At 38.0% G+C, this 11,467-nt stretch overlaps 1 protein-coding gene across 2 annotated transcripts; it reads left to right on the forward strand.

Annotated features, from left to right (window-relative positions):
* Positions 1 to 762: 762 nt before the first annotated feature.
* Positions 763 to 11,467, forward strand: LOC130911238 (RIMS-binding protein 2-like). Of its 2 annotated transcripts, XM_057829074.1 has the most exons (5): positions 769 to 1,052; positions 1,141 to 1,297; positions 10,632 to 10,753; positions 10,897 to 10,968; positions 11,032 to 11,467. In XM_057829074.1, the coding sequence occupies exons 1-5, from the start codon at positions 825 to 827 to the stop codon at positions 11,095 to 11,097; spliced, it is 645 nt and encodes a 214-aa protein (XP_057685057.1). In that variant the 5' UTR covers positions 769 to 824; the 3' UTR covers positions 11,098 to 11,467. The 2 variants fall into 2 exon arrangements, with proteins under 2 accessions (XP_057685056.1, XP_057685057.1); XM_057829073.1 differs by having other exon boundaries at positions 763 to 1,052; positions 10,897 to 11,467.

Consider the following 11,467-nt stretch of genomic DNA (forward strand, 5'->3'; position numbering starts at 1 on the left):
TTCTTGATTTGTTGAAACATCTAGACCCCTAAGGTCGTCTGGAACCGGTCTTCTGTATGTTCCAAGAACAAGAACCAAGCAGGGTGAGGCGGAATTTAGTTATTATGCTCCTCTCCTCTGGAACAAGTTACCTAAAAGTCTGAAGTATGCTCAAACTGTTAGCTCCTTTAAATCAGGGCTAAAAACGCTTTTGTTTAGCACTGCATATCCATAACTGTCTATATATTTCATTCTATTTGCTTTCTGTTGTTATCTCCATTGCTGATTTCAATTATTAGCAGTAGTAGTAGTATTTGTTGTTTTTTTTTTTTATATAAATGTTTTTTTATTCTATTCGTGATTAAATGCAATTTTTATTTCTAATTTTATTTCCTATTTTGATTGTCTTTTTTTTTTTTTTTTTGGTACGTTCTATTGATTTTAATGATCTTCATGTGATGTAAAGCACTTTGAATTGCCATGTGTTGAATTGTACTATATAAATAAATTTGCCTTGCCTTCAAGAAATGTGTTTTTTTGCAGTATAGAGAATCTATGAACTTTTGTGAAGAGCATGTTGATGCATTAATTCATACAAAAAACTACCTGAGACAATGAATTTTAGATGTTCATGGGTCTGGAAGCCTCAATCATAAAAGCTTAATGTACTTATTCCAGCAACAGTGCTGTGCACTGTCGAGTTGGAAGTGAAGGTAATGCTTCACGCAGCAAATCGGATTAACGGTAACCGCCTCTTAACTTAGTTACCTAAAATGAGGATGAGGATGAAGGCGAGTGCAGGTGGACCATCTGGAACACAGATTCAAGACCATTAACAGCTCTCCATGGACTCAGTCATGGAGCTGGACGTGCTGATCTACCCCGATGAGGTGCGGGTAGTTACCCCCGAGGACCTTCACCAGTGGGAATTGGAGACCGCCAGTCAGGCGTCGACGCCTGCTTTGGAGCCTCGACTCTTTGTGGCGCTTTACCCGTACAATCCTGCCGCCATGTCGCCCAACCCAGACACGGCAGCTGAAGAGCTGCCCTTTGTGCCTGGCCAGATCATCAAGGTAATATCTTTATTTGGATGCTGGGACACAAAAAAATTTACATTTCAGGGTGTTGCTTTAGTTGTGATTTGTCTTCACGACCTGTCAGGTTTTTGGAGACAAGGACCTGGATGGCTTCTATCACGGAGAATCGGGCGGCCTTTCGGGTTATGTTCCCAGTAACTTAGTGGCCGAAGTCCCGGTGGACGACCATTATCTAAAACATCTTCTCATGCAGCAAGGATTCATACCCGTAGACCAAACAGGTAAACTGAAAATTGCAATCATATTATTGTTATTTGTTTAATTATGTACTTCATTGGTTTGCTCATTTGCCAGTTCGTTTGTTCTTTCTTCAGTGTTAGTCGTGTGGTCGGTCCATCTGTTCCTTTGTTAGTTTGCATATTGTCAGTTCCAAGGGCGTAGGTTTGGTCGCAATATTGGTAGGGACGATATAACAGCACAAGCTGCATGTACACTTTTTGCTGGGGACGGGACATTAATAAGACCGAACAGATTGGGTGAACGGTGGTCAGGGCTACATTTCTGACCAATAAGAACCTAATGAATTGATAGGCTAAACGATTAATGCAAAAATAAATCTGTATTTACTTGTACTAACTTTCACACTGCAAATTTTACAGCATAACGTCTTAATCTGATCTTTTTTTTTTTTTTAAATCTAGTCGAATATTTTTTTTTCATCTTGTTTTGAGTTTTAAAGGCTAGTTAACAGATAATGCATCAAATTCTTCCACATATTTTTAGTAAATATTACCATTTGTTCTTATTAGGCCCATACATCTAATAGTTGGTCATTTTTCACCTAAATCAAGAAAAACATGCTTTGAAATAATGTTTTGAGCAATATCTATTCTTGAATTAAGAACATTTCTGACAAACAAGTTGTTTAAAGATTAAATATACAAACTTTGTGTTTTGAATAATTCTGCTATTTTCAGCTAGCAATTTTTATTTCAAGAAATCTGAGTAAAAATTACTTGAAGCACTGGCAGATTATTTCACTTATTTCTAGTAGATTTACACAGAAAAAAAAGGGAATTTATTTATTTATGTATTTATTTATTTTAAGTTTTAAGGAGGTGGGTTTTTGCAGTGCATATGTATTAGTTCAGGTGATACACCATTCGATTGTCCCCTTTGTTTTCAAAAACTACTAAAGATACCTTTTAAAAACTTCCAGAATAAATGTCTGGATTTTATTAGCAAATTTAAATTGCATTATTTGAACACAAATTATATTAACATACACAAGAAATATAAACTTGTTAATCATCTGTTAAGTATCCAGGAATGCAAAAAAAAAAAATGAACAAACATTTTTCTTATTACCACCCAAAATTTTCTCTCTAAATAAATTAAATATAACAAAAAAGGTTCTTAGTCATGGAATAACAAAAATAAATCAAAATGGAGCCTTCCTTCAGGATTAACACTACTTTTTTTGCCCACAAGCACAGCCAAACTCAACAAAAAATGAAAGCTCCTTTGGGCTGCTTTAAGACCACATAAGTAAAATAAAAACGAAAGCTGGGAAGAAGGGGGTAAACCTTGGTTCGCTACATTTCTTACAGCTGAGCAGAGTTTACTATATTTCTCACAGTTTAATTATCGTTTACATAGGCAGATCTACTATTTAGGTGAAGTAGACAATCGCCTTAGACCCCCAACCAATAGGGGACCCCCAACCAGCTGCCCTTGCCCTAACGAGCAAGGGCTTGGGCCACCGGAGCCAGCAGCACCCCCAGATATTTGTCATGTATAATTATGTCAGCATACTAAACAAACAAATAACACAACAAAAAAGAAAGCCATTTGAATGCTGCATTTACATTATTTCTCCCCCCCACACACACACGCACTACAATGGACTGTTCCACGACGGCGGACTGAGTATCAGTCGCTTAGCTTCATTTAGCGCCGTTTAGCTTCGCTTAGCTCCGTTTAGCATTGCTTTGCTCCGCTTAGCTGTTCGTTAGCGTAACTTAGCTCTCCCGCGTTTTTCACACCACTAAGCTCACTATTTTTACAGCATACTTTCTACTTTGCACGTCGGCTATCGTTTATTTTGAACACATGAGCAAACATGCTCTCCATGAGAGCCAAAGTGCGGTGAGCGAGGGAGAAGTTGAGAACAGGCCGCTAATGTCTCTTTAACTTTCGTCTTCTTCACACCGGACATAAAATACATGACAGCACACCCTGTGGCGAAACAATGCAGTGCAGTTCCAATCAGTCATGCAATAACACTCGACAGCCGGTTAAAAGCATTTTCTAACAGAAAAAAAAATACATCTATTAGTGACACCACAAACGATGACGTAGAATGTTTTATTACGGAGTGGTAAGCTTTCGATTATCGGTTTAGCGAACGTACCTCCAGTGAACATTTCAAAATAAAAGCACGTCTTGTTCGTCATATAAATAACGATTTCTGGGGTTTATCCCAAATACCTCGGAATTAATATTACAATATGTAGAGTAAATACTACAGAATACAGATTCTACACTAAGAATAGCTTTCAAATGACACTCTTTATGACAAATATGATTGGCAATGAATAATTATTATAATTATTATACTACTATTATATATAGTAGTATACTATAATAATAATGCTACAATTTTTTTTAAAGAATTGTTTAGAATAATGTTGCAAAGGCAAAGTCAGTGTTCTGAATCTGTTTACTTTCTTTTTTTTTTTGCAATTGCAAATGCTATCAGCATTTAACCTCATTGTTTATTTGTAATTAATTATTGTTATTTACATGATTATTTGTACTTTAATAAAAATTTTAAGTGTTCCAAAATGTTTTTTTTTGGAATTATTAAGCGTCAACAAAAATGTCATTGCTAAATTAGTAAAAATAAAATAAAATAAAAAAAAAAAAAAAATATATATATATATATATATATATATATATATATATATATATATATATATATATATATATATATATATATATATATTTTTTTTTTTTTTTTTTTTTTATTGATTAGTCTACTAATCGTAAAACTAGTCGGCTGACTAATCAGGAGAAAATGTGTCATTTAGGACAGCCCGAGTGTACCGGAATATATTTCCTCCACACCCTTCTCACCTTTTTAACCCCTGAACCAGTGGCGCCTCCAGAAATTTTTCCTAGGGGTGGCCAGATGGGGCCACTTAAAATCTTGGGGTGGCCAAAGCTAAAAGCCATAATTTCAGGTTTTCATTATATTATTGCAGTAAAAAGGTCAGGGGAAAACTATCAGAAAGACTTAAGGACACGACTACTGATATACTTTGGTGTATTGTGTAATACTTGATGTTACTAATGATTTAATGTGCACAGTCCGTAACGGTCCAGTCAACATTTTGAGTCCCACAACAATTCTGTTTTATTGTGTTATGCATATATTAGGCATAAGGTATACATTTAACTAGGGCTGTCAAACGATTAAAATTTTTAATCGAGTTAATCACAGCTTAAAAATTGTAATTAATCTCAATTCAAACCATCTCTAAAATATGCCATATTTTCTGTAAATTATTGTTGGAAAGATAAGACGGATATATACATTCAACATACTGTACATAAATACTGTATTTGTTTATTATAACAATAAATCCACAAGATGACATTAACATTATTACCATTCTTTCTGTGAAAGTGATCTACGGATAGAAAGACTTGTAATTCTTAAAGGATAAATGTGAGTTTGTATAATGTGACTAAATATTGCCATATAATGTATTTGTTGAGCTTTCAGTAAATGATACTGTAGCGACTTAACTGTTCTGCCCAAATGCATGATGGGAAGTGGTGCAACCATGACTCTGTGTGGTGGCTGCAAATGCTATATCTTCTCTGCGTAGGGTACACTACAGGGTGTTAAGAAAAAGATCAACTCCTGTCTTTCTTCCCCACTTCCCACAATATATATAGTTGCTGTGGGAGAGATGACAAAGCTTTTGCCAATTAAAAGCATGGCCCCAATGAATGCTTTTATCTACTCCACTCACTTGACACTGCCTCTTATCTCTGTATAGAAGTAAAATGACACCATTGTAGGCTGTTTGCGGCAATGCATGAATGAGTCGTACTGCGAATGCATTAATTGCGATAAATATTTTCAAGTTATTAATTTTTTTTTTTTTTAAGTAGCGCCCGTTAACGCGATAAATATGACAGCCCTACATTTAACAAAACAAAATCAATGCATTCATTTGGGATGAAATGAATAACTAATGCTGCAACAATCAAACGATATACTGGCAAGCGGGGTGGCCAGTGGGATGGCCAACCAATTTATAGGGGTGGCCGTGGCCACCCCTGGCCACCCCCTGGTGGCGCCACTGCCCTGAACCATGAAGAGGGCCCGTGGATATGTTCGCCTTAGGCCCCAAAATTGCCAAGTCCGCTACTGATCGTTTACATAGTGGAAAACACATACAGGAGGACATGTCTACTGAACCTGAGCAGCTTCCTACTCAGGTTACACAGTTTATCGTAATGGTAATGCCAACTCTATTACTTCTATTACTTACAGTGGCTGCTGGCCGAAAAAAAAAACTTCTAATATACCTCCTCTTTGAAGCGGGCAGAGGAGGGCTTGCCGATATGCAACGTAATTATGAACTGTGAGAGTGTGCGCGTGCATGTGTGTGTCGGGGGCGGGTCAAGTCATCAGCTAATCAAACGTGCGTTTGAAGGGGGAAAAAATGGAGCGGCACATTAACAGTCAGCAAGTGAAAAAGGGGTAAATGTAAGTCTCAACATAATGAAAACAATTCATTTAATAATGGTAGGGTCAATTCTATGGTTACAACATATGGGAAGACACACATTATACAATGCAAATAAGGTTGCTTAAATGTTGGTGGGGACAATTTGAGCATCCTGAAAAGTTGCTAGTGTTTTGTCCCTACCGTCCCTATGCAAACCTACGCCCTTGGTCAGTTCTTTCAGTTTCTTTGATAGTTATTGGCTTCGGCCAGTCATTCATTCGTCTGTCTTTTTCTTAACTCGGCATTCCCATATTTTGTCATTTGTTAATCTGCGTGTTTTGTCAATGAGTCATTTGCGAGTTTGTCAGTTTTTGTGTTTTGCTCATCAGTATGAAAGTTGTTCATTTGAATTACTTAGGGTTTTTTGTGTGAAAAAACATTTGTTTTCTTTTTTTTTCTATCATTCAAGTCATTCGTTTTTTTTAGTGACATGTTTGCTTAGTTGGTTTATTCATTCGTTTGCTAATTAGGTATATATGAAGGGTGGGTAGTTAGCAAGTTTGTTAAATTTCAATAATTTTAAAAAATGTAGTTCATCATGTCCAAAGTCTGGCCCGGGGGCCAAATGCGGCCCATGGTCAAATTTCATCTGGCCCCCAGCCTCTGTAACGTCTGGCCGGCACACAGACTTAATAAATTGGTCAGCAGTACTGCTACCAGCATTTGAAGTAGCTTACACACTAAATGCTGCTCCTCATTTACCCACTAAAAAGGCAGCAGCACCCTAAGCAACATTACCCCGTGTAACCCTACACTTCGAAATTTCTAAAATGGCGACAATCAACAAAAAAAAGTTTACTGCGACGGCTGACGCTTCAACGATAGGTGGAAATTGGACTATTTCTTCACTAAAATACGCAACAACTGTGTCTGCCTCATTTGCAGAGACAGTCGCTGTTTTTAAAGACTTCAATGTGGGGCGATATTACCAAACAAGACACGCTGACATGTACGACAAGATTTCAGGAAAGATACGCAGCGAGAAATTGAAGCAACATGAAGCTATTTTAATTTTACAGCAGCAGTATTTCGCAAGAGCCCGAAAGTCGAAAGAGAACGGCACAAAGGCTAGTTCGAGAATGTTGAAATTATTCATTTGAAAAAATATGAAAGCAAATGTGACACACAGAATTGTTTGCTAAAATTTGCTTAAATATATTGTTCTACGTAAAGGACGTCAGCCAAGGTCGATCCCCCACATTTTTACCACACCAAATCTAGCCCCCTTTGCAAAAAGTTTGGACACCCCTGATGTAGTTATTTCATCAATCAGTATTTTATTTGTTGACCATCTAGTTTGAGTGTTTGCAAGTTAGCTAATTTTAACTAGCTAATTCTATTTGTTCACCAGTTAGATTGCGTGTTTGCAAGTTAGCTAATTTTAGCTAGCTAGTTCGTTAGTCAATTAGCTTGTTCCCTAGTTAGCGACAGCCATGTGAAAAAATTAGGTCACCCTATGGAAGCCTGTGTGTTTTGTAACATATTTGGTCATATGGATATTTAATATCAATTTTCACAATCTTGAGAGATTCAAGTTATAGAACTAAACAACTAAAACTGAAAAATGATTTTTTAAAAATAACTTTCTGTAAAATGTAATTTTAAATGCAATTTCTATTGATGAATAAATTAGGACACCCCCACATTCAATCCTACTTAAAATGCCTAAAATCACACACAGGGGTATCACATCAGGTGCACATGATTAGAACATCATTACCAAGTGTTTTGAAGGAGGCTTGCCTTATTTAAACCTCACATCCCACCATCAAAGAATCCACCATGAATTGTATCGTGTATCAGTGGGTGCTTGAGGAACATGTAAGATCATTTGTGAAAAAATTAAAGCTGAAGCAAAACTGGACCCTGCAACATGACAATGTCCCAAAACAAACCAGTAAATCCACCAAGGACTGGCTGAAAAGGAATGGCCAAGTCAAAGCCCAGATCTTATTCCCATTGAGATGTTGTGGGGTGTCTTGAAACAGGCTTTACATGCAAAAAAAAAACCCCTCAAACATCTTGCAGCTGAAATTGTTTTGCGTTAAGGAGTGGGGCAAACTTTCCTCAGACCGATGTCAAAGACTGGTAGATGGCTACAAAAAGTTTGCCTGGCACTCCCAGACTGTTCTCCCTGTATATTTTTAAACACCAGGAGAACAGCCTGGGACCCAGCTCCTCATTGGCCTCTCGAGCCCCCAAGGAAAGTAACCGTGCAATCAGATTACTTTGTTTGCGTGACGTGTTCTTAACGAGCAACGTCACTCTTGCGCATCAGAAGTCGTCTCCACGGGAGAGCCGAGAATATATTCCAATCCACGGTAAATTCAGTTTTAAATGACCAAAAACACATCGAGTCGCTAAAACCAACAGTCTGTCTCGCGCTAGCCATGTTGAATAAAATTGTCCGTTCTCTGCTTTCCTCGTATGTTTATTTCCTCGCGCTAGAGTTTCTTGCCGCTTTACCAACGTCAGGTCCGCCCGTCATTGATTGGTCCAATCCGCTGTCTGTTTGCTACGGCTTGCTCCGCCCTGGAAATTTGATCTGCGGAACGGTCGCCTGACTCTATCACTGGAACAGCAGTGAGTCTGGAGTTCCAGGCAAACAAAAAACATCTCACTGAAGTTATTTCAGCCTAAGGGGGTAACACTAACTATGAGGTGGTAGGGTGTCCTAACTTTTTCCTCAGTTAGAATATGCATTTTTGTTGATATATTTGGTTTAATGAGTAAAACAATGTTCATATTTTTTGGTTAGCTAGAGTTAAATCACTTTCTTTTCCAGAGATTAAAAAAACAAGATCAGACATTGATATACAGTGAGGCAAATACGTATTTAGTCAACCACTAATTGTGCAAGTTCTCTCACTTGAAAATATTAGAGAGGCCTGTAATTGTCAACATGGGTAAACCTCAACCATGAGAGTCAGAATGTGGAAGAAAAAAAAACAGAAAATCACATTGTTTGATTTTTAAAGAATTTATTTGCAAATCATGGTGAAAAATAAGTATTTGGTCAATACCAAAAGTTCATCTCAGTACTTTGTTATGTACCCTTTGTTGGCAATAACGGAGGCCAAACGTTTTCTGTAACTCTTCACAAGCCTTTCACACACTGTTGCTGGTATTTTGCCCATTCCTCCATGCAGATCTCCTCTAGAGCAGTGATGTTTTGGGACTGCCGTTGGGCAACACGGACTTTCAACTCCCTCCACAGATTTTCTATGGGGTTGAGATCTGGAGACTGGCTGGGCCACTCCGGACCTTGAAATGCTTTTTACGAAGCCACTCCTTTGTTGCCCTGGCTGTGTGTTTGGGATCATTGTCATGCTGAAAGACCCAGGCACGTCTCATCTTCAATGCCCTTGCTGATGGAAGGAGATTTTCACTCAAAATCTCTCGATACATGGTCCCATTCATTCTTTCCTTTACACAGGTCAGTCATCCTGGTCCCTTTGCAGAAAAACAGCCCTAAAGCCTGATGTTTCCACCCCCATGCTTCACAGTGGGTATGGTATTCTTCGGATGCAATTCAGTATTTTTTCTCCACCAAACACGAGAACCTGTGTTTCTACCAAAAAGTTCTATTTTGGTTTCATCTGACCATAACACATTCTCCCAGTGCTCTTCTGGATCATCCAAATGCTCTCTAGCGAACCGCAGACGGGCCTGGACGTGTACTGGCTTCAGCAGGGGGACACGTCTGGGAGTGCAGGATTTGAGTCCCTGGCGGCGCATTGGGTTACTGATAGTAGCCTTTGTTACTGTGGTCCCAGCTCTCTGTAGGTCATTCACTCGGTCCCCCTTTGTGGTTCTGGGATTTTTGCTCACCGTTCTTGTTATCATTTTGACGCCACGGGGTGAGATCTCGCATGGAGCCCCAGATCGAGGGAGATTATCAGTGGTCTTGTATGCCTTTCATTTTCTAATAATTTCTCCCACAGTTGATTTCTTTACACCAGGCGTTTTACCTATTGCTGATTCAGTCTTCCCAGCCTGGTGCAGGTCTACAATTTTTTCTCTGGTGTCCTTCGACAGCTCTATGGTCTTGGCCATAGTGGAGTTTGGAGTGTGACTGACTGATATTGTGGACAGGTGTCTTTTATACCAATAATGAGTTAAAACAGGTGCCATTAATACAGATAACAAGTGGAGCCTCGTTAGACCTCGTTAGAAGAAGTTAGACCTCTTTGACAGCCAGAAATCTTGCTTGTTTGTAGGTGACCAAATACTTATTTTCCACTCTAATTAGGAGATAAATTCTTTAAAAATCAAACAATGTGATTCTCTGTTTTTTTTTCCACATTCTGTCCCTCAATTAGAGGCCTCTCTAATCTTTTCAAGTAGGAGAACTTGCACAATTGGTGGTTGTCTAAATACTTATTTGCCCCACTGTATGAACATTTCTTAATAAGGAACTGAATATTCAGTTGGGTGTCCTAATTTTTTCACATGACTGTAAATTGTACATTTGTTAGTTACTTTGTTCATCAGTTAGCTAATTTCTCAGTTCATGAATCAGTTGGTTTGCTAATTTGCCAGTACGTTTGTTTATTTGTTTGTTCATTCATTTTCCCGGTAACCCTTTTGCATGTTTGTCTTGTTATATTAGTTGTTTATGAGTTCATCACTTTTTTTACCTTGTTTATTACTCTTTGTTCATGATTACTTTTTGGTCCAAAATATTGTTTGTCAATAAGTCAGTTTCGTATTTTTCTTTTGGTTTTATCTGACACGTGTCAGTCTTCTCTTTTTTAATGATAGTGCCACCTAAATGGCTAGAGTTTACAATGCAATGTTTCCACAGGAATGTCTTTAACTCCTGACGTGAGTGACGTGTCCAGTGTTCCTGAAGATGTGATCGTACGCCGCATGGTGGCCTTGTTCGACTACGACCCTTGGGAAAGTTCGCCCAACGCTGACAGCGAAGTAAATAACAACACAAAACAACATGATGGATCTTTGTAAACGGATTTGTTTCAGCATTACTGCGAGACTATACTGTATCTTCTGTCTATGTCTATGCAAATGTCTGTGTAGTTAAAAAAATTCCCGTTTCTCCTCAACTACAGGTTGAAATGGGCTTTCGTTCAGGTGACATCATCTACGTGTTGGGTGACATGGATGCCGACGGGTTCTACTACGTAAGGGTCATTCACCCCTTTTGTTCTTTGTTTGATTTCTGGACGAATAAAATGTCTTTCCAGGGCGATCTGCAAGGACGCCGAGGTTTGGTGCCGTCCAACTTTCTGCAGCCGCTACCGTGGGATTAATGGGTTTACAGTCACTTCTTTTTTTTAATTTTTTTTATTTTTTTACACAGCACTATTGTGTAATTTAAACAAAATACCTGATTGAAAAGGGTGTTGTTATAGCCTTAAGCAAAACTTTTTGGTGTTTCTTTCTGTATACAATATTTATACATTTTGTATTTTTTGCCTCTTTTTACATGATGTTATACTTTTACTTAATAATTATATTATATATCTATTATGACTTTTTTAATGTGTACTTTATACACTGGACAGAATTTCTGTTTGTGTTAGGATCCAGTTATTTGGAGTAGATTAGTTCCAAAAAAATTACACAACCCAATTAATTAGAATGTAATCATATACGGCTTTTGCAAATAAAGACCAAGCA

The sequence above is a fragment of the Corythoichthys intestinalis genome, unplaced genomic scaffold (assembly GCF_030265065.1).
Source record: "Corythoichthys intestinalis isolate RoL2023-P3 unplaced genomic scaffold, ASM3026506v1 HiC_scaffold_23, whole genome shotgun sequence".
In the NCBI taxonomy this organism is placed as follows: Eukaryota; Metazoa; Chordata; class Actinopteri; order Syngnathiformes; family Syngnathidae; genus Corythoichthys; species Corythoichthys intestinalis.

Bases quoted from the DNA above. Each gene is read 5' to 3' on its own strand.
- LOC130911238 (XM_057829073.1), top strand. From the start codon at position 825: ATGGACTCAGTCATGGAGCTGGACGTGCTGATCTACCCCGATGAGGTG. The intron at 1,053-1,140 runs GTAATATCTTTA...ACGACCTGTCAG, and splicing joins TGCCTGGCCAGATCATCAAG to GTTTTTGGAGACAAGGACCT. The intron at 1,298-10,631 runs GTAAACTGAAAA...ATGTTTCCACAG, and splicing joins CATACCCGTAGACCAAACAG to GAATGTCTTTAACTCCTGAC.